Source organism: Ciconia boyciana, chromosome 5 (assembly GCF_034638445.1).
Source record: "Ciconia boyciana chromosome 5, ASM3463844v1, whole genome shotgun sequence".
NCBI lineage: Eukaryota > Metazoa > Chordata > Aves > Ciconiiformes > Ciconiidae > Ciconia > Ciconia boyciana.
The window spans coordinates 47,351,173-47,373,876 of record NC_132938.1 but is presented as its reverse complement, the minus strand read 5'-3'; the positions used below and the strand labels follow the sequence as shown (position 1 = coordinate 47,373,876).

At 39.9% G+C, this 22,704-nt stretch overlaps 2 protein-coding genes across 4 annotated transcripts; one reads left to right on the top strand and one right to left on the bottom strand.

Moving 5' to 3' along the window:
- Positions 1-941: 941 nt before the first annotated feature.
- On the bottom strand, positions 942-2,557 carry C5H4orf46 (chromosome 5 C4orf46 homolog). Of its 3 annotated transcripts, none has more exons than XM_072861709.1 (3): positions 2,331-2,557; positions 2,093-2,220; positions 942-1,944 (listed from the first exon to the last, which is right to left on the bottom strand). In XM_072861709.1, exons 1-3 carry the CDS (start codon positions 2,490-2,492, stop codon positions 1,932-1,934), a joined length of 303 nt encoding a protein of 100 aa, XP_072717810.1. In that variant the 5' UTR covers positions 2,493-2,557; the 3' UTR covers positions 942-1,931. The 3 variants fall into 3 exon arrangements, with proteins under 3 accessions (XP_072717810.1, XP_072717811.1, XP_072717809.1); XM_072861710.1 differs by having other exon boundaries at positions 942-1,941; XM_072861708.1 differs by having other exon boundaries at positions 942-2,220; positions 2,331-2,543.
- Positions 2,558-2,895: 338 nt separating this feature from the next.
- ETFDH (electron transfer flavoprotein dehydrogenase) lies at positions 2,896-22,691 on the top strand. The gene is made up of 13 exons (XM_072861705.1): positions 2,896-3,022; positions 5,063-5,209; positions 5,908-6,137; positions 7,030-7,111; positions 7,385-7,503; positions 7,631-7,708; positions 10,405-10,551; positions 12,377-12,517; positions 14,506-14,649; positions 18,702-18,870; positions 20,666-20,848; positions 21,200-21,421; positions 21,702-22,691. The coding sequence occupies exons 1-13, from the start codon at positions 2,989-2,991 to the stop codon at positions 21,863-21,865; spliced, it is 1,860 nt and encodes a 619-aa protein (XP_072717806.1). The 5' UTR covers positions 2,896-2,988; the 3' UTR covers positions 21,866-22,691.
- The last annotated feature ends 13 nt before the right edge of the window (positions 22,692-22,704 follow it).

Below are 22,704 nucleotides of genomic sequence, written 5' to 3'. Positions count from 1 at the left end.
ATCCCATCGGAGGGGCGGGGGTGGGTGAGCAAGCAGCTGTGTGGCGCTCAGCTGCCAGCTGGAGTTAAACCACAACAGTCCTTTTGGCACACAACGTGGGGCCTCTTCAGCACATGTCACCTCCTCCTCTGGCAGTATCCCGAAATCTTTGCCATCTGGCCAGTCCATGATCATTTCCAAGATTCCTGGGCGATTGGGGTTTCGTATTCAAGCCCGTTGTGTGATCAGTGCAACCCACTTACTCCACGTAGCATCAGTTGCATGATGTGTAGAGGGGACCCTCCCTTTGAACATCCAGCCCAGCACTGGCAGTCGGGGAGCCAGGAGGAGCTGTGCTTCAGTACCAACCACTTCCGAAGCAGCTCGAACCCCTTCACGTGCTGCCAAAGGGATTGAGAAAAATGTGTTGGCGATATCAGTTGTGGCATACCATTTGGCTGCTTTTGACTCCAGTTTGTATTGGAGTTATAGCATGTCCAGCACAGCAGCATTCAGCAACAGCGTGACTTCGTTCAGGCCACAATAGTCTACTGTCAGTCTCCCCTCCCTGTTAGACTTTCACGCTGGCCGTACGGGACTGTTAAAGGGTGAGCGAATCTTGCTGATCACTCCTTGGCTCTCCAGTGGCTCTGCTTTGAGCTAATTCCCCCCACAAATTAAAAATTTTAATTCCCCTGTTGGGGGGGGCAGGGTGTGCACAAGCAACTGTGTGGTGCTTAGTTGCCAAACAGCTAAGTGCTTTAACTGGGGCAACTAGAACTCAATTTAATAGAACTTGTGTACTCTGAGGGACCAAGCCTTCTCAATGACTGTAACTGCTTTTGATGAGATATGCAAGGATGTCTGTCCTTACCATTACTTCTGTTTTTCACTTAAGTTGATTATGGATATATACAATGTCATCTTTGTTTCTATGAGTAACACAAGAATACTCATTATTTCAGAGTTTTTTGTAACGTCTTTATTCTTTTGCTACGAAAACTACAGTCTATCTTTTTAAAAGTCCCTCTACCAGTAAAAATAAGGCTAATAAATCATGGTACAACCATGTTCCCCTGCAGCCCCTCCATTCCACTTCAGCATTACTTTTTGTACATTGCTCTGGTAAAGGCACAGGTGTTTCAGTACAGCTATTTATCACAGATTAGCGATCTCTCAGACCAAAAGGTTCTATTAACAGTAAGCTCTAGACTAACTAACTAGTAACTGCTTAAGGCAAAGATATAAAATAGGACCAAATACTGAAAAAGCTCTAACGTGCCTCCCAAGATGGGATAATACATTTCACAGATTCTTTTCTAACTGATGGAAGCTTTTATAGTTCAAAATAATCCACCCTATCAGTAAGTAATGCTGTTAAACTTCTACCATGCAGAGATATATGATCCATCATAAGGCACTTTATTACAACAAAAGATAGTGTAAAATTGTTTGCAGTAATCAAACATCTTGCAAAAAAATCTGCAGCTTTATATAAATATATTGCAATACTGCTAAAAATAGTAAGTTTTGGGATATGGGGCTTATCTAAAGCTCATAAATAAGCTGCGATTTGCCATATTATCCCATCCTCAACACAAAGAAAAAGTGTGCACAGAGAAAAACTGAAGTTAGTTCAGCAAGTTTCTCTGGAGTTGGCAAGGTTTCCACTGGTGACAGCTCTTAAAAAGGAGGGCTGACACTACCTCCTTGCAGGACACCACTTCCTCACCTGTAATGAGTTCTGGACGTACCACACATACTAACTTCGCATCCACCACTTTAGCAAAAAAAAAAAAAAAAAAGGGAGAGTATTTCATGTATGAGATTGCTTGAGCTGCAATGGAAGAGTCTGAAAGTCACAACTGAATCCCTAAACAAAGTTATTTTTCTCGGTGACTTACATACAACATCCATACGAGTCATCAAGTATTTCTGAAAGAACTCCGGGCTCACGGGGAGCTGCTGAAGGAAAACAAAAATCCACGTGAACTTCCTAAAAAAGGTGGTTTTAAAAAACCCGCATTCCAGTCCGGCACAAGCGGCAGCTCAGCGTGACCCGGCCGAGCCGCCGCGGGGGCAGGGTCAGCCACTGGGCTTCAGGGACTCGTACCCCTCCCTCAGCAGGTCCCGCCATGTTCTGAGGAACCGGGCGTTCTCCGAGCACTTGGTGGCGAGCTCCTCCACCTGGGCCGACACGGCCGACGTCGCCTCCAGGATCTTCGCCAGCGAGAAGGCGGCCTGGAGGAACGGCAGAGAGGTTGAGGGTCGCCGACGCCCGCCCGGCCCCCCCAGGCGCCCTCCGTGAGGGGACCCCCGCCCGCCCGCCCGCCCGCCGCGCCGGCACTCACGTCGCCGATCTGCATCTCCACCTCCTCCAGCAGCTCCCGCGTGTCGCCGGCCGGCAGCTCCGGCAGCCGCGACCCCTCGCTTCCGCCACGGGTCCTCCGGGGCCCTGCGCCGGGCGAGCCCACGGGCACGGCCGCAGCCGGCAACGGCCCCCCCTCGGCCATGTCCCGCTCCGCTCACCGACACCGCCCGCCGCCCCGCCCATCCCGAGCCGAGCCCCGCCCCGGCATCCCGGCATGCACCGGTGAGGAGCGCGAGTTGGGGCCGCGGGCGTCGCGCTGCACGCCGGGAGTGGTAGTCTCTCCTGCCGCAGTGTCTCCGGCACCAGCTGGGCCGCGGTCCCGCCTGCAGCGTCCGCCCCGCGGGGCGTTCAGCCTGCCGCCCCGCCCCCTCCAGCTCCCTCCCGTTCCCTCCCGTTTAAATATTGGACGAATGAATCCGTTCGTACCGGCTCGAGCCGTTGCCCCGCGGGGGAAGCTGGGATGAGTCTTGCCGCCGGGAACTCTGGGAGCTGTAGTCCTGCCGGTGGGACGGGGCGGGACCGGCGCCCCCTCGCCAGCAGCCGAGTGCGCAGGCGCGGTGGGGCCGAGGGCCGGCGGGGGGCGTGCGCAGGGCCGTCGCGGGGAGCGGAGGGCGCCTGGGGGGTCGCGGGCCGCCGCCATGCTGCTCTCTCGCTGCCCGTCCTCCAGCCGAGGTAACGCGCCGGCTCTCTCCGGGGGCGGCTGACCGGCCCGAGGGGACGGGGCTGGGGCGGCCGCCGCTGGGCGGGGCGGGACCGGCGGCCGACGCGGAAGGAGAGCAAAGGTCGCGGCGGGGGCGCGCCCGGGTGTCCGGGCGGCCGCTGGGCCGGCGGCGGAGGGCCCTGCCGGCGGGGGGCCCTGCCGGCGGGGGGCCCTGCGGGCGGGGGGCGTCGAGCGGCGGTTGGTGCCAGCGGTGGCCCGACCGTGGCTCCCCCTGCCCCAGCGGCCTCTGTCCGCCTGACGGTGCTGCTGAGGGGGAGGGCATGGCTGAGCGCCGGCCGAGCCTGAACTGCGGGTCGTTAATGGGCGTTATCTGTCTGTAACGTGGCACATGAAGAGTGTAACTTTTTCTGAGTGATACTAGGTGTCACCTGGATAAAATAAGGATAAAATAAAGCAATTGCATGCGTGCCCTTGCTGACGAAATAAATGTAGAGACAAGACACTGGCAGCAGTTATTGAAGAGCTGCGTAAGAGTAAAGTTTCTTCTCAGAGATTGCTTGTAACCCTTCGTGCAAACGCTTCACATCATGTTACCAAGGCTGTAAGCTCTCAGTAGCGTGGTGGCACAAGGTCGGTTCACTTGCTGGGAAGAACCTGCCTGTTCAGGGTTTGGACCTACCTTTGCAATCATCAGATGTATTCTGAGCTGAATTTCACTTCTTTTGTGTGTGTGTGTGAAATAATTGACTTTTTTTAACTATACTATGTAATTCATAGTACCATCCGTGCTTCTCAAATAAAAATATCTCAAAAATTATGTTAAGGTGTCATGTTTTAATATATACGTATAGGTGTAGTTGTTACCATGCTTATAAAATACATTGCTTGTTCTCAGATCCTGCCTGGTTGCAGGTAAAGGATAATTAAGAGTCATGAGATGGTATGATAATAGCTTTTGTGTTATGTCGGTTAAGTACAAAATTGCTGTTAAGAAACCAACATAGATAATACTTATTGCCTTGCATATAGAGACCAGTATCCTGACTGTCACTGTGCAGAGTTATGGTAGAGGATGTTTGTGCTGGCCTTGTCGATCGCCATTCTCAACAAAACATTTGAATCGTAGGATGTTGGTGATTTTACTTATGCAGCTTTGCAGAAATACTCTAAATAGAATATTCTCCTTCTTCACCCCTGAAATTAGAGAAAGGGAATACTTAAAGGAAGCAAAAATACCTGTCAAGGTGCATTAGTTCACAGACCTTTTAACTAACTAGTTTTGGTGCTAACGATACTAATTTTCAGAGTACAAATTGCACACATCTTCTTAATTTTTATTGTGAAAGAGGAAAATTAGAACAAGAATGCAACATGTAATAGCCCTTCTGAGCAGAGTCCTATTTTGATTATTTTAAACTTTCATTTGGTCCATTTGCTTAAAAAGAAATTGTAATTTTTTCTTGCAACAATTAATGTATCTGCAACAAAGGTAAAGATTAACTGTATCGACTGTTCCTAGCTTTGGCTAAAGTATACTTGGGTTTAAGTCTGAGCTTTTATTGTACACCATGACATTTACTTTAGATGAACTGTCAGTAGCCCAAACTGTGTGTCTCAACATGTGTTGAGATGTCAGAAGGGATGAACTTGCATGTCCTGTGTCTGCAGTTGTTTGGTCACTTTTAATGAAGTTTGAAATAAACCTTTTGAAGTTCAAAATGAAATAGGAACTTAAAATGAGTTTCACCTGTGTACATGCATGTTATGTACTATGTCAGCTGTCAGAAGTGGCTGGCTGGTGTATTGAATGATATTATGTGAAGAATGCTTAAAGGGGAAGCTCTTTACTTTTTTTTTTTTCCGGATATAAAATTATACAGCACATTTCTAACTTGAAAATTTAAAAATCTGTGTTTATGTTTCCTCATCTTCACATCACCTGGTAGCCTCTGTGGGGGGAGCTGTCATATTTGCCATGCCACTTGTGTCTCTGAAAAGTTGAAAAATTTGGGAAATGACTGATTTGACGAATTTGTTTCTTGTTTTTGCAGCACGTCAGTGCTTTCGTGCTCTAAAGTTGATAAAGAGAGACTGCCTTCCATCACTGCACATCGCAAGATGTGCATCTACTGTCTCTGTGCCTCGCATAACTACACATTATACAATTCATCCTCGGGACAAAGACAAACGATGGGAAGGTAAGCGAAAAAATGCATTCTTTAAAAGCTGCTTTACTATAATTATTGCTCCGTGCTATAAAATGGGATCAGATTAAATTTGATCCTAGTTATTTAAAGAAAATATATAAGCATCTTTTGCTTTAGTGACTATCACAAAAAGATTTAATTCTGTCACGTACGTACCTGTTGGATTTTTTCAGTTGTTCTTACCATGAGAGTCTGTGAGAAAATAAGGTTAGTATATATCTCTGGGCATTCCAGTCTCTACATTCAGCAGTTTTAATGGCTTCAGTTCCAGAAAAGATGCTGATTAATTAGTGTAAAATAAAGTAACTTGTTTAGAATAAGGGTCTTTTTCTTTTGTTTCTCCCTTACCTAGAGTTTCACTGAGTGTCTTTGATACAGCTAGCCAACTGGGCTCTTAAGTTTAACGTTCTAAGATGATACTTACTTATGGTACATAGAGATTGAGTATATGTTTTTATGGTGTATCTCCTTACAACTTAAAAAGAGCTAATTTTACATTGGGATGCTAATATCTTTCTGCACTCCTCCAAGTACTGAAGTGGGGATTCTGTTAAATAATTAGCCTCCTTTTATGCAAGGTAATGCTACTGCGATACCCGGTAGCCAGTATTACAGAGCAAGGTTTAGTGAGAGAGAGGCTGGGGGAAATTGAAGATTGATTTATCTTACTATCTTTTTTTCTATTAAAGGAGTGAACATGGAAAGATTTGCAGAGGAAGCTGATGTTGTCATTGTTGGAGCAGGCCCTGCAGGTCTTTCTGCAGCTATTCGACTCAAACAGTTAGCTGCTGAGCATAGCAAAGAAATACGTGTTTGTCTGGTGGAAAAGGCTTCTCAGATTGGTGCACATACACTGTCTGGTGCTTGTCTTGAGCCGAGGTCCTTACAAGAACTCTTTCCAGACTGGAAGGAGCGGGGGGTATGTATGAGCATATAAACACTGAAATTAATTGCTGGCTTGTAATGAACTCTTTATCTGGCTCATTCTGGTATGACTTAGTACCTTGGTACTTGGTACCATTTTAAAACATGTTGATCAAAACAAAAAAAACCCTACCTTCTTTTTAGTCTGTTTCCTCTAGTTCGACAATGCTAAACTTTTATGTCTACACAGATATGCTGTGGCCTTTGCTCTTTTATATAGTAGTCTTACTGCATGTACACAGTATGTCTGTACACTACACTTACTGCATTTGTGCAGAATCCAGCTCCTGTGCACAAGCAGTAAGATGGTTGATTCTTAGCAATGTCAGACTTGTTGCTTCTGGACAATAGTTCTTCATAGTCTCAGGAAATGGCGCATAGTACACTGATTTTTGTGCAGACATAGTGATGTAACGGAGGCCTAAGATGCTTTTAGGAGGGAGGATAGCAAGAGATGAGCTGTCATCTCTGCCAGAACAGCCATCTGACTTGCAGCTGGCTGCCTGCTATCACCTGGGAGCTGCAAGAAGTGGGTCTTCGACTAGTTGTTTTGTCTTGCTGGGCTAAACATGCAAGTTGACCTGCCTTCTTTAGAAAGGTCTAGAATATTGATGTAGTACAAACCTGCATACAAACTGTAGAAGTTATTTGCAAGGCCCTGTTCCAGTGTTTTTTACCTCAATAGTTGTGTTAATTCTTGCCTGGTGACTGCCTTATAAGATACTTTATCTTCTCTCTTATGACATTTTCTTATAGAAGTGCTTTATTAAACCTTTAGTCGACTGCCAGTTTGATTGGTGTATTTTATTTTATTTGTTGTTGGTTTTGTTGGATTGGCTAGAAAAACATAACTCTCGGTACTTTTTCTATTTTCTTGTTTTATGTAGGCTCCGCTTAATACTCCTGTAACTGAAGACAAGTTTGGAATTTTAACAAAGAAATATAGAATTCCAGTGCCAATTCTTCCAGGTAAAGTTTGTTGAGATGGTAGAAAGTAATCTTTCTCAGTATCTTTTTCAGCTTTTCCATGAATGAAACATTGATTTGATTCAATGTAGTACAGCAAGTATATGTAGAATGTAATAGCTTCCAGTGACAGGGTGCCTGTAGATGATGGCTGTAATAACACATGACATTACTGTGAAGATAGTAGTTGTAGAAGAAGATACGACATCTGATGTATACAACTTTTGTTATTTTGCTTAGTGTTCTATGTTTTATGTATGTGTCTTTTTTGCCTAGGACTTCCAATGGTTAATCATGGAAATTACATAGTACGTCTGGGCCACTTTGTGAGTTGGCTCGGTGAACAAGCAGAAGCTTTGGGTGTTGAGGTTTATCCAGGCTATGCAGCAGCTGAGGTAATAATGACATCAGTGTGTATATGAAAAGTGGTTTTGGAAGTTCTGCATTAGAACTTTTTATGAATGGATTAAAATGATAGGTCATTAAAATGTTTTTTGTTTGTTTGTTTAAATATTTCCAAAGGTTCTTTTTCATGAAGATGGTAGTGTGAAAGGAATAGCAACAAATGATGTAGGCATTCAAAAGGATGGAGCACCTAAAGTAAGTAGCTACTTTCCCCATAACTAGAGGTCTAATTATGGAAATTGTGATATATCTGCTTCTACTGCCATTAGTAGTCTTGCTGCAGCCTAAGAAAAAGTGTAAAATTCAGTACCTGTCTTCCCTCTCTGTATATAAAATGGATCGATTACCTGTGAAAGTTCTGGTCTCAGAACACTGTAAACTTTTTCTGAGATTAGTAGAAAAAGCCCTCATAGAAAGGAGGTTTGTTTGAGGGTGACTTGAAGGAAATACTGCAATGGTGTTTTGGCATATGTGAAGTCAGGAAACAAAGGAAAGAATTCCAGGAACTCCTAGAAAAAAGGCGTGAAGGTAAAATAGAAAGCTGTTGTCCAGCTAGTGACTAGCAACATGTAAGAGAGTGTGCTTCTGGATGATTTGTTTTCTTTGATATTTACAACGGCAATGGCGTTTGTTGACAGTCTGTCTGCCTTGTTGGGGCAAGGTACACACAGAATCTTTATACCTTTTTGCTGGTTGGTCACATTTCTGTATCCAGAGGGTGACTCCCTGCCTGAAGTGTCAGACTTTGACTGATTTTTAGTGGAATCCAGAACCTGCGGTAAGCGCATCGCTTCCCTGTGCAATATGTAGGGAGAATTTTGCACCTTGGAATAACTCAGAACAACTTTCACACAGAATTATTTGGCTGCAGAAATTATGGGTACAAGGTTTTTCTTAAGATTTACTTTCTTTTATGAGGTTTCTTACTAGTTACATAGAGTTTCAAAGAGGTATTGACTTTCACATAGAAGTGTGGGCTATTTTTCCCATTTAAGGCAGGGGATGAGAAAAAAAGACTCATTCTTGTTTTAAGAGAATATAGCCAATGGAGGAGGAAGGGGTGGCAGGGAAAAGTAAGATATTTTCCCAGTATAATGTAGTCTGTCCCCTGTAGGGGACAGACATGCCCTTATTTCCAGGTATGTATTTCCTCCAGTAGGAGGCACAAGTAACATACAAACTGGCTGCAGTAATAACGATTAATTGGGGGTTTGGTTTGGTTTGCTTTTAAAATGGGAAGGAACTATGATTTTTATCATATCTTTTAAAGCATCCTCAAAACCTAGATTAATTTTTTTCCCATCTATTCCGGAAGAATGTGTCTATTAACGTCTGTACTGTACAGAATTAGTGTGCCACCACCCAAACTTTTTGAGTATTTCAGTGTTTTAGCTGTCAATTAGGTCAGCTGGTAATACCTCCAGTGTATAAAGGTTCAGGTAAATAAATGTAGTTTGTATAACCTTCGAGGCAAGAATATCTTCAATGTGTTTATACAGAGCCTAATCAAATACATTGTGGTTAATGAATAGAGTTTCACCTTGCAGTCAGCACCAATCAAACAAAAATGCCAATGGTAAAAATACGCAGTAAAAAGTTGCACATTGATTCTTATGTAGGTGCCGGAGAAGGATGTTAACTGTGAAATACAACTTTGTCACGTTACTGAAATGTTTCAAATTCATGAATTTCTGATATTTACAATGCGAAGTTGTAGTTAATTAATTAATTAATTTTATATAAATCTATTTCAAATTGGACAGTATATATTTTTAATCTTTAGATCAAGTAGTAAGTCCCTGTAGTTCTCTTAGTATTTTGTAAGATTAGTTCATTTTCAAATTGACAATCAGAAATTCAAAAATACACAAAAAATTTGGCAAAATCTTGTAACTCCTGTTTAAAGTTAATTCCCAACAAGAGGAAACATTTTCATTTGCTAGCCTTTTTCAGAGGTTTCCAACCAGTAAGTTTCAAGCAGATTTCACCTGAGAGACAATTCAAAACCAAAGCAATAAGCTTCTCCTGGACCCATGTTGGCTTACGTTGAGATGGTTTTATTGGGTACTGCTGGATATCTTAATCCAAAACTGTTTTCAATATCTTTTTCAGCATTAAACTTTCTGTCTCAAATCAAGCTTTTTTCTTTTTTTCCCTGCAAGATTATGTATATTTAGAATCTTGTATCCTTACATTGCAAATATAATCTAGTAATATTGTCATCCAGGGCACTCGCATATGCAGATGATATGCTCATACGTGAGTATGGTGGCTCCCCTTATGGTACTCTCGATCTCATTGTTGGAATTTTTGATGAGAAATTTTTTTTTATAATGATACTTAATGTTAGTTTAATTTTACTGTATGTTTTAACATGTAAGATTGGTGTAATATTATAGTAACTTCATTCTGAGGCAGTGGTTTCTGTTGGGGGCAGGGGTGATGCAGGTTTTTCTGATCTGGTGTGTCTGTCTAGCCTCTGTCATATGTGGGGCGGGCAGACAATGTTTTATTGTAACGTGACTTCATGAGCAAAAATTAAAGTATGAAGTTGTAGGTTAAGATTCCTTGTTCTATCAGGGTTCCTTTGCACCATGTGAACGAGCAGATGTGATGTAAGTATCCTCTCATCTGGAAAAGATTCTCTTTTGCAGTAACAAATGGTGATTCAACATAGTGCTGCTCTACTGGAATCCCCTTACAGAGTTTGCCAGGGGTGCATCATGGTTGGGTAGAAAAGACAACTGGACTAGAGCCGTAGCTTGCAATGGTTTGTAGGTTCTGGGCAGTGCCACAACGTAGTGTAAAATCACTTTATTGTCCTCCAATTTCTTGCTGTGAGTTTGGTGTGGCACAGGTCTAACTGCTGATGAAATGCTCTACTTCTGCAGGCTACCTTTGAAAGAGGCTTGGAACTCCATGCTAAAGTCACTGTCTTCGCTGAAGGTTGTCATGGGCATCTAGCCAAACAGCTGTACAAAAAATACAATCTGAGGGAGAAATGTCAACCCCAGAGCTATGGCATTGGACTGAAAGAGGTATCACCTGCATAATTTTAACAATTAAGGAAAATACTGTGAAGCTATAAGGTAGTTTCTATTTGCTTTCGAGCTAATTTATGTAAGACATTAGAATGACAGATTTTGAGTTACACTTTCAGACTTCAGAATCTTTGCTATTCTGAAGCTGATCAGGGAAGATGCTCCCTGAATGTCATGACTGTTTCATTTCAGCTGCTCCTTCTCTTATATCTGTGTTATAACTAGAGGTACCTGTGAATCCACTCTGTTAATGTCTTAATTTGATTTCAAATTACATTAATTTGTGAAATCTGTTTTCAGCACTTTTACTAAATGAGAGAGGGATTCATGCTGCCTGATTTTAGGGGGTTTTAGTACCTGAGGAGGGGAGGAAAGGCTTTCTAAGGATTTTCTGTATGTTCATTAGGGAGAGAGAGAGAGAAAAGGGCTGTTCCACATGTTGACTCATGCTCTCCAAAACACCTTCTGGATGACCTTTTTTTTTCCCAAAAAATCCCTTCACTGGGCTTATAAAATTGGGATAAGGATCAGGTTTCCTTTTTGAAATATTTTATACTCAGAGAAATATCACTCATGAAAAAGAGCTGTATTATTTAGAATATGTTCAGAGTTTGACTGCAACATATTCTTTATTTATTACTTTAAGCATGTGCTTCCAGCTACAGAATATTTGTTAAATAATTAGTTTACACTTCTACAGAGAATAACCACTCTGTAAATGTTCCTGTGTATGACATAGTCTTAGTTACAATTTCTAATACCTAAGTTGTCATTAAAGCAGGGTTTTGCTGTAGAGTTCTTTTGCTTCCAGACGAGGCTGTGTCTGCTTTAACAAGTAGTACAGTCCAATAGGAATGGATCTGTAAAGTGAAATAGTTGGTGCTGATGAGCTGATATCCATACTGTGCACATTTCAGGGTTATTTTTACTTCGGACTAGCTTTGGTCTAGTCCCATGGATTGAGTGCCCTTTTGTGACTGGAATGCTTTAGGTGGGCTTCTGGAGCCTGTCTTACAGTTTAGTTTCATCTGAAAGGAATCCAGTTCATGCCTTCCATGGCTGCTGTACGATGTGAACCAAAGCACAAGAAGTGGGAGGAATCGGGAGTCCCGCTCAACAGTGTGCTCCTTAATCTAAGCTGGAACATTAATGTAGATGTGCCCTCCCATGCTTGAGCTGATCTAATGGTGCTCAACTGCCCTCTGTCATTAGGCTGTACCTGGCACATAACTCCATGGTGAAGAGATGTTTTGTGAAATGAGGAGAAAATTGGCTCACTAGTGGAAACGTGAAGATGCTTCTGTGAGTTCACCATGGGCCAGATGAGTACTGGAGTTGTGTAGGAGAGAGCAGAGATAGGGCAACCTGTTTGACAGCAAATATTTGGATCAACTCAGACATATTGTTAAGCCTGATCTTGAAACACTTGTGAAGAAATTGCAGTGATTCATATGAAAAAATAAAGTTTTTAAAGAAAAGAGTCAATGTAAGCATTGCATTCCTTAGCAGAAGTATCTATCAAAGTCACTAATATAAAGGGTCTTGTGATTGAATAAAAATTTTGGGTATGGTGCTGGAGTCTCAGTCATGTTTTCTGATGTGCAACATTTCAAGAAAGAGAAGTATTAGGAAATTCTTAAATGGTAATCCAAACCAAGTATTCGTACTTATTATCTGGTATTTTGCTGTATGAATTTATGCATTGGTCATAGCAGTAAATTAATTTTGTTCTATACTTAATTGTGTGTTTTGTCTTTTATTACATTCTTGAAAGGCCATTACTTTGCAATAGAAAGTAATTTTTTTGTGATCTTCATTTCAGTTATGGACTATTGATGAAAAGAAATGGAAACCAGGAAGAGTAGAACATACTGTAGGCTGGCCTTTAGACAGACATACATATGGAGGATCCTTTCTTTATCACTTAAATGAGGGTGAACCTTTAGTTGCTCTTGGATTTGTGGTAAGTGAAGTTGGTTTTTTAATGCTTATTTGTTGTTGTTTGGTCTTCATTTTTATGCAATTTATTTTCTCTGTTTTAATGTGAAGATGAAAACACAAGAATAGCGACAGACCAAATTTAGTACTTTCTCAATCTTAAGTCCGTTTATTCTCATATTAGGGAAGGTTAATTTGTCATATTAATCTGTCTTTAATCCAGTGTCTTTTATTAAGAGCAAAAAGGAACACTTACAAATACATTTTTTTGCAAACCAAACAAATTTTGGTAAAGCCAAAAACAGATGATTAATCAAAAATGTGCTTGCAAAATTTTTGCAAGGTAGGAAACGTCTAAATCGCATACCCTTTTTACAATTCAATTTCCTCATTCGTGTGTCAACCTTGGGTGCATATACACTTTATGAGAAGCATATAAAGTGGACACACTCTGCAGTTCCACAAGCAGCATCCCTTCCATTTCTGAGATCTTCAGTTTGTTCTTACCATTCTTCACCCCCATTTGACTTGCCCTCTTTAGCAACTGTCTTTCTGAATTGGACAGGCAGCTTCTTCCTTCTTACTGCCTCTTTATCAGAAGCATTGAGATCACTAGAGAGCCTGTGTCGTTCTGCCAGCCAGTGATGCAAGGAGCAATGGTAGGAAATATTTTTCTAGCACCTACAGTCCTAAATGAAGCATGCACTATTTATCCAGTGCATGTGCTTTAGACACAGATGATGTAACAGTCGGGGACATGATCTGGACTTTTAGCAGCATGGGATTGAGGTGACCCTTTGGTCTCCTAGATTTCATAAGGATTCCAGAGTATGCGTGTGTGTGGGTGAAAGCTGTTTTTTTGTCTAACCGTTTTGTAAGAAACATTGAAAAAACTTGTTAGCTCTTCTCAGACATGCATACTTGTTCCATGCAGATTTCCAATATTGTAATTAATAAGTACAGACAGTAGACATTCAAATTCTGTTTGTTTTTAGAAGGGTAGAGAGCTTTGATTCTGACAGAGAATGGTAATCAGTAATGTTCATATTATCTCCAGTTCAGATAGGAGAAAATCAACTTTTGTGTGAACATACAAGCACTTTTTTGTCTTTGAACTTTACACCTATGTCAGTCTGAGCTGATTCTTGTAGTAGGATTATCTTGCACTTGTTTTGAAAATTGTTCATTAACTTTATCTAGCAAGGAAAGTAGATGCAAGTGGTGCTCTAAAAGCAGTGAGCTGCCAGAGAAATCAAGGTACTGTTTGTTGCTGACTAGTGATATATTTTCTTACTTGTCTCAAAACTTATAGGAACCAAAAGTAATCTCTTTCTCAAAAGAGAAGATTCGGCAACATAAGTCCTTTTAAGAGTATATTAAAGATGGGAAATGCAGAGTATATCTTTGAGCAAATTCTCAAATGCATTAGCTAAGAATCCTGGGCATCCAGCCAATTGGCAAAGTCTTTTTCCCCTATTTTCTGCTTTCATAATTGCTCCCCTGTGCTTTATTACAATGTCTCATCTAATTGGAAATTATATTTGACTCTGCTAAAGAATGTGAAGAACTGTTTAAAATATGTGAGCACAACGACACAACTATCTAGAAATAATTGTGTACCTCTTCTTCCAGCTTTTCTAGGGCAAAGAGGTTTTGAAGCACAAATTTAAGTTTGCTCGCTTATCCTGCCCATTAAACCATGGTTAATTTAATTTCACTATTGTATTTCAAAGACAGATGGAAGGTGGTTACAATGCAATTAAATATTGCCCATGCTTCAGGTTTCAGGTAGGGCAGAGAACAGTCTTATAGAAGCAAATTCTCAGATTTGCTTCTACCATACTGTTAATAGAATGTATTTTTGGCAGTAGTTTCTCCAAGTAAAGAGATCTTAAGGTTGGTTTAGTATGAAATAGATTTAAAGAGTGGATGTGATAATACGTGATTGTTTTCAAACCTTTGTTGAAATTTTATACTTTATTTTAATTAATGTTGCACTTTTTTTTTTTTAAGGTTGGTTTAGATTATCAAAATCCCTATTTGAATCCATTTAGGGAGTTTCAGAGGTGGAAGCACCATCCTAGTGTACAGCCTACTTTGGAGGGTGGAACAAGGATTGCCTATGGTGCCAGAGCACTGAATGAAGGTGGTTTCCAGGTAACTTTTTCATGAAGATTTTACTTTGAGTTCTCTATAGCCTTGTTTTTAGTGCTGTAGATTCAGGCTGCATGCTGTTGGGAAACAACTGAACTATAACAAAGATGAATAAGGCCAAAAGTTTTGCTGGACAGAAAAGCCTTGTTATCTTGATGGATACTGGCTGCTGAGATTTGCTAGACTTAGCCTCTGTCATACTAAAAATCTTCTGACATAGTCACTTTACTTTCTAAATGAAATATGAAATAGAGTTTATATTGCAATCAAATGAAGTAATCAAATGCTACATTAATCAAATGTAGCAAAGAAGCTACAGATAATTCTTTGTTGTGCCTGGAACCCTGGGGAAGAGAGGGTAGCACCACTCATCTGGGTTTTTTTGTGGGGTTTGGGGCCAGGGGTGGGGGGGATGTTTTCCAAATTCCTTGTTTATCCTAGAAGACGAAATTTCTTTCCTAATGCTTGACCCTTAAATCTCAGTGATGGTGCTGAAATTGTTATGTAGCTTGGTAGATAAAAGTCTTCACCTCCTCAAGTACAGATACCTTTGGTATCTTTCATGCACAAATTTGAATTTCTGCTATTTTGGGAGATGGAATACCTTGTTCATTTTGTTCACTTAAGAAGTCTAAAAGGTTAGATTTTTAAAATGTATTAATCAAGACTTAAGGTCAGTTGAAAGGGTTGGAACAACTTGCAGGAGAAATAGTCTAGAATTTATATTTAACAGCTAAAGTCCTTTCAACCTGTTAGCTTCTCGTGTGGGAATCTTGAAACACAGGACATGGCTGCGTGTCGTGGACTCCCAGATCCATCTTCTAGATGCTCCTTTCAGTTTGGAACTTAAAACTAGCCTGAGTGTTCATGATCCACAGCCTGTGTGTGGGGCCATTCCACTCTGCTGTCTGACTACTTTGTGTTTCTTTTTTGAACCTCTTCTTTGGTATAAATGTGGCTTTGTGCAGCTTTTGCAATACAAGTAGAACTTCAGCAGCAGCGTGACTCTTGTCGCAGTCTTGTGGACTTAGGCTTTGACACCAGTGTGCATGCCTGGGACTGAGTCATGTGGGTTCATGAAGCAACTTCTTGATTACACACGTGATACACATTTAATCAGTCTGCGGGTTGATTACTTGTCTACTTTCAGGTAGAAATAGGTCATATCATGTTGTAACACAACTGTGTTACTAGCTTATTTCAGAAACCATTGTCAGTCCATTATTAACGCAGGTAAGATACAAAATGCCAAGATGTTTTAATCTAGACTTTTATACAAGAGGGGCTTCTCTTTCCACCCTGTGCATTGGTTTCTCTATCACAGATAGTCCTTATTGAATTTCTGGCTTTGATGAAGTAGCCAGATTGTGACTTCAGTTGCATACTCCTTATACTGCTTGAAACATATGGCTGAAAGAACATGGTATTTTTTAAGTCACTTACAGACATTGTTTGTGCTAAGTTACACAGACAGTAGGACTACAGCTCTTGCACCTCTCTGCCTAATCTTTGGACTTCTTCCTTGCTGGACTTAAAGCAACATGTCACTTACTTTGCACTATTCCTAATATAAAAGCATGGGGTTTGTGGTTTTTTATTTATTATTATTTCCTGTAGATAGAATTGTCTAGTTAATTATGAAGTCACACTTTTAAATGGCTTTTTTAAATATATGCTTTCAGTAAAAAAAAGCTTTATTGATGAGTCACTTAGGAAGATTTTTAAGATTAGCTCTTCTTTTGCATGTGTTGCTTTGATTAATAACTGTAGCAGTCTGACTCATTTGCATCACTGGAGTCCAGGAATATTTTCTTATGTAAGTTGTTCTGTAGCTCCAGTTTTCATTTGGGTGACAGTATTGCATCAAATAGGTGTATAAAATTACCATCAGTCTAAATTTTTTTTGTCTATTACAGATAACCTTATGACCATGTTCTTTAGTCTTTAACATACAGTGATGCTGAGTTGGTGTGAGAGAGAGACACCTCTTGGATGTTTCCCTGATTTTGTAGGTTTTTGGGGATGTGTGGAGGGAGGGGACAGAGTTTAATAGACTATGTCTATATAGCTGTTATTTCTTTTGTTTATTAAAATTGCAAAATCAAGCACTTCAGAAATTCCCATGCAACCTCTGTTTTGTCTGCATTTTATCAAAAACTTTGAAAAGACTTAAGAGTTTTGTGGAAAAAAATAAAAGGTGTGGCTGTTGTTGAGCAATGTATATTATGAATATGAGGGGAAAAAACCCCATTCATGTGATGACCCATGCAAGTGTCATGCAAGTGTCAAGGAGTCTTCCCTTCTTCACTCCTCCAAACCAGCCTTGATTTGTCTGTTTGCTGCCAGGAGGGTCGTGGCTTCTTCAGGTGCTCAAGGTTGAAAGGATTTCACCCTGTCTCTCAGAGGCAGAGAGGGCTTGTGCCATGCTGGCATGATGTGTTCCTTCAACTTGATAAACTGTGAAAACAGGCACCAAGCACCATAGTACTAATAATGAGAATTACTAACAAAGCTGCAGTAAGTGTAACCTTTTGTGTTATATGACTAATCTCATTTACACTTTGACAGTATGCTGGTCACTAAGTACCTATGAAGTTAAATAGTTGTTGCAGAAGAAAAATACTTGATCACCATCTTTTTTTGTCATTCAGAGAGTCAGTCAAGAAATCTTTCTATGCTTATGTCAGTGCTGCATCATTGCATCCTAATATATATGACAGAATAACTTTTCAGCCAAAGGTCTTGTGAAAAGAGAGGACATCCTACATACTTAATTCCTTTGAAATACTGTTATATAGCTGAACTTATGACTTCTGGTCACTGAAAAGTAAGTTAAAAGTTGTAGTAGTGTTTTCAGCCTAAATTATCTTTCCTACAAACCAAATCACTAAGTCTGTGATTAAACAAATTGCCGAAAACGCAGGGGAAATGCTGTGTGGTACAACTTGTTTTAGTGACTACTATATGAATATTCAAAAGTGGTCAGCCCACTTTTGAATAGTAAACAGATAATAATTGAATAAGCAGAAGAAACAAAACGTTTGTTTCAGGTCACCTTGAATTCCAAGGGATACTTGTTTTTGACATTTTTCATGAAATAAAACTAGTTGTTTGGGGTCAAATTATTTAGGCTATTAAAAAATGAAATCTTTCAGGCAGCTTTAATAAAAGGATGCTAGATTCACAAGCGCTGCTCAGTACTAAAGACTTTCGTAGGAATGCTATGTTCATAACTTAGCTTCAGCAATTTGAGACCTACAATTTGATGACATCTTTCTGCTCAAAGTGCTGCAGTTAATCCACGTTTTGAAGCTGTTTCCTCTCTAAAATCTTAATCTCATTGGATGAGGGTGAGAATAACTCTCTTGATAGTTGAAGTTTCCCTTAGTTAATATAGGTGTATAACATAGTATATTAATACTATAGATCTGATGTTTGCAAATCATCTGACTGTCTTAGGTTTCTGAGTTGACTGTCCTCAATGACGTTATGCTTCTTACAGAACAGGAGTAAGACAATGATTTTGCACCAAAAATATGTTTGTTGGCTGCTGACAAACTTCTAAAATAAGTGGGACCAGCAGGGGTACGGGGAGGGCACTGTGCAGTTTCATAGGGAAGATTTGTGGAAAAAAGCACTGAGTAATAAGCTGTTAGATGAGATGCATACAACTTACTGTGTAGAAAACAGGAACACAAATGTCTTATTAAAAAAAAAAAAAAGAATTCACGTAAACTTGAAGGAGGAAAACACTATCGGTGGGTGACATTACCAGAGCCTTGTTGCAGACAAAGCAACTGGAGAGAGGATATAAGGAAAATGTTGTCTTGCCATTATTTTATACTCAGCCCCAGTACAATGTCTGTATTATTTGCTTACTATGCCAAAATTCCTTGATTAAGTGGAGTAACTGGTGTATTTTTAGATAGTGCACATGCAAGTCTAAAAATGTAAAGGACACTCAAGCCTCATGCCAGTTTCATTTCCAGAATGTTATTTTGACTTTAAAAAAGAGAAAAACAAACAAACCACCTTTCTTTCTGTTTCCTCTTCAGTCAATACCCAAACTCACCTTCCCAGGTGGATTATTAATTGGTTGCAGTCCTGGACTCATGAATGTTCCTAAGATCAAAGGGACACATACTGCAATGAAAAGCGGCATGTTGGCTTCAGAAGCCATCTTTAGCCAATTAATCAATGAAAATCTCCAATCAAAGACAATAGGTAAGATCACTGTACTTTGATTTGTAATTACCTTGTGTTCAATTGGAACCACCAACAGCTTAGCGGTAACTAAATGTGTCTGAAGGAATTAGTTGGGAATGCAAATAAATCATGAAATGAGTGTGGTGGTTTAAAAATATATCTATTGTTTATTTACTATTTATACTGTTAAATTACTTAAGAAATAAAAGTTTTGCTTAGTTATTCTTAAGTATTGCTAGGGCAAAAATATGCCTCTAATGAGCATCTGAAAAGTAAGCTTATACTTCCTGTATATATTTTGTTCCTACAAATGTTAAAAATCAGTGCTTTATGATTCAAAAAGTGTTACTGAAAGACTGCAGAATCACAGAGAAAAAAATTAAAAGGAACGGATTAAATGTAAGTAAAACAGGGTGAGATTTTTTCAGGTTTGCTCTTCACTGTTTTGTTAATTGTTAGGATACCTTTTTCCTTCGGTCCTCTTTTTCTGTCTTTAATTTTATAGTCTTCTCAGTTTGAGACTACGTGTATTTCCTATTGTATGTAATGCAAGCACGTTGAAGTAATTACCTGATCCTGACCGTGTTGTAGCAATTTATTTAAGCCTTGGTTGTTCCCTTAAATCAGTTAACAAAGACTGTACAGAGAGAGAACCCAATTAGCTTTTCAGTCATTCTGGAGGTGGACACTATAGCCAGGTGCCACATGATTATTATTTTAGAAATCTCTTCTCTGTAGTGGTTGATTCAGTCCTAGTGTGCTCTAGTTCAGCCAAAACATGCAATACACGTTGCCACAGAGGGTATGCTGAACAATTAAAACTTCAACTAGTATAACAGGTTAAAATGCTTAGAACCCATCTGAAACAATAAACACTCTTATTGGGTAGTGTGCCGCTCTTGCTTGATTATGGACAGGTTTTATAAGCTGTTTACAGTTTTGTCAAGACAGTAGAATATTACAGCCTACTTTCTTCTCTGTGCATAGATAACAGGCTTTTTTCAGAGCCTTATGTGAGACAGAAAATAATGGACTGAAGCATGTTTTCATGCATAGACAGGGGTTAAAACTTATTTAGAACATCTATTCCTATACAGTAGTAATGGTGAATGGCGAAGGGGAAGCTCTCAGAAAATTTTCATTTTAAGAAACTTTTTTTTTTTTCTAAGATAAGTACTTGGCTTTAACTACAGTGCAGTAGATGTGTTGTGCCAAGTGTGCAGTGTCTAGTATATGTACAGAATACAGAGAGTTTAAATCAAAAGTTTGTAGTCAAATATATCTCATTTACTTGCTGATTATAAAGGGAGAAAAATTGTTCTCTAGCACTGGCATCATCCATTGGGCCATAGTCATAGTTACTGAAATAGCAATGTTTGTGGTTGCATAACTTGTAAAGAAAAAGCTTTTAAGCTGCCAATGTTAAAATTACAAACCTGGCTCTTGGATCACAGGTAAACTCTCCTGGTCAATTCTTAGATTCTATGAGCAAGTAGCTGTTTTCCCATAGAGATGCCAATATAGCCACCTGGCCGGTTATATTTTGCTGAGGTTTGAGGCAATTTAGTGCTTCTTGTGGGTCAGTTAATAGAGGCTACAAAGGAGCAGTAGATACCTGCTGATAACTGCCAACTGCCAACCAGATCTCTTCAAGAGGCTGAAATGTTGTCTGGTATATTCCTAGCTTACTATTCTGAAATTCTCATTTTGCTGCCTTCATTGCTAACAATTGCCTTTATTCAGCATTTTTTTTTTTATTTCAAGGATAGTCTTTATGTACTGTAGGTACCTAACAAGTAATGTACTGCCTTAGGACTTGATGTGCAAGAATACGAAGAGAACCTGAAAAAGTCCTGGGTCTGGAAAGAGCTGTATGCGGTTAGAAACATCCGACCATCCTGCCATAGCATACTTGGAGTGTATGGAGGAATGATTTACACAGGTATATTTTATTGGCTACTGAGAGGAATGGAACCATGGACATTAAAACATCCAGGTAATTTCATTATCTCCTGAAAGAAGATACTAAATGTATATGTCAGTCTTTTCTGGTCTTAGTTGAAGCTAGAGCATGTGTAGTCAAGTGGAGAGGACGTAAAGCATAGAAAAGAAATCAATAAGGCAGTGAAGCAGACTTTTTCCTATTACCTAGCATATAATGTAAACGAAGACATTAGAACACTATTCTACTTAAGCATAGTTTTTTGTCTCATGAAAAAGGCTACCTTTTATGATATACTTCATTCTGATGACGAGGGAAGTTAAAATAGCTTAATTAAATTGTTCTTGAGTAACTGCAAATTACAGTAATTCTATACTGAAACTTATTTATTAAAAATATATTTAGGACCAGACTTTGCTCAGCTCAAGCCAGCCAAAGATTGCACGCCTATTGAATACCCAAAGCCTGATGGAAAAATCAGTTTTGATCTCCTGTCGTCTGTGGCTTTAAGTGGTACAAACCATGAACATGACCAGCCTGCTCATTTAACTCTCAAAGATGACAGCATCCCTGTGAGCAGGAATTTGGCTGTATTCGATGGACCAGAACAAAGATTTTGTCCAGCAGGTAGGTAAGAAAAATGTGTGTCTGAGTCAGGAAGAGTCCACCTGGCCTACTACTTAATTCAAGCATTCTATCCCAATCCTCCTCCTAGAAGAGCAAGTGCAGGTCTTAAAATATATTATGTTAACAGCACTTTCATGACAAAACAATTAGTAAATATGGAAGAAGGCAGTTGAGTTACACTAGTAACATACTTCCCTCATTACACTTGCTGGTAAGTAGTAGAGCATACATGCAGGGGAAACTGTTCAGTGAAGTGATAGCTCTCTTTTGCTCTTTGCAGGAGTTTATGAATATATTCCTCTGGAAACAGGAGAAGGATCAAGACTGCAGATAAATGCTCAGAACTGTGTCCACTGCAAAACATGTGATATTAAAGACCCAAGTCAGAACATTAACTGGGTGGTGCCTGAAGGTGGAGGAGGACCAGCTTATAATGGGATGTAAACTGACAGGAAATCTATTCAGTGATTTCTGATCACCAACAGCTAAGTCGGAGTATTTTATGCTGCATTGTAATGAAAGTACAGCACTGACTTGAACATTAAAAGAGTTTGAGGCTAATGTGCCATTCTGAATTTTAGGCGTGACTGTTGCATTAAATGGAAAGTTGGTGCCTTCTGGTTAAACCCTAGCCTTATTTAAATAGAACTTCTTTACAGGAGTTGTGTGGCAGGCAGAAGAAAGTTCTTCTCAGGACTGACAAAGGAACTTTGGATCTTGGATTTATTGCTGAAGTTCAGTGATAACAGGAGCCATATCCAGAATTGTGGATATGGTGGAAGAATAAAAAACCCTAAAAAAACCTACCCTTAAAAAAAAAAGTATTTTCTTTATCTGGAATGATTTAGTATATGTAATCCTACCCTGCAGTAGGGAAAGTACATCAGTCTAGAAAATTGTCACTGCTTTTAAGTGTTACACATTTTACATCAAATTTACAGTTAGATTTTTTTTCCTGATAATAGGGAGCCCATCTGCAAAAGAACCTGTAAAGCAGTTTAAAAAAACCAAAGTGTAATACTTGTACCTTCATTGTATGTCTACCAGCATTTTTGTTTGTTACAAGAAATCAGGCCAGCTCTAATAAAAACTCTAGTAGAAACTGCCCAAATTGTCTTAGTGTTAAAGCAAGCTTCTTAGGAAGCACTATTAAGCTGCAAAAACACAACCACTACTGATTTACACGAGAAACACACCTGAATCGCAAAACACAAGTTATTACAGCTTAAAAAAAGAAAAACACTTCACCTTTGAACAGTTTGTCTTTATTATTAGATTTTTGA

Excerpts from the sequence above, each read along its gene's own strand:
- C5H4orf46 (XM_072861708.1), bottom strand. The coding sequence starts at position 2,492 with ATGGCCGAGGGGGGGCCGTTGCCGGCTGCGGCCGTGCCCGTGGGCTCG. Across the intron at positions 2,221-2,330 it reads TGGAGATGCAGATCGGCGAC|GCCGCCTTCTCGCTGGCGAA; the intron begins GTGAGTGCCGGC and ends CCGTTCCTCCAG.
- ETFDH (XM_072861705.1), top strand. The coding sequence starts at position 2,989 with ATGCTGCTCTCTCGCTGCCCGTCCTCCAGCCGAG. Across the intron at positions 5,210-5,907 it reads CAAAGACAAACGATGGGAAG|GAGTGAACATGGAAAGATTT; the intron begins GTAAGCGAAAAA and ends TTTCTATTAAAG. Across the intron at positions 7,709-10,404 it reads AAAAGGATGGAGCACCTAAA|GCTACCTTTGAAAGAGGCTT; the intron begins GTAAGTAGCTAC and ends CTACTTCTGCAG.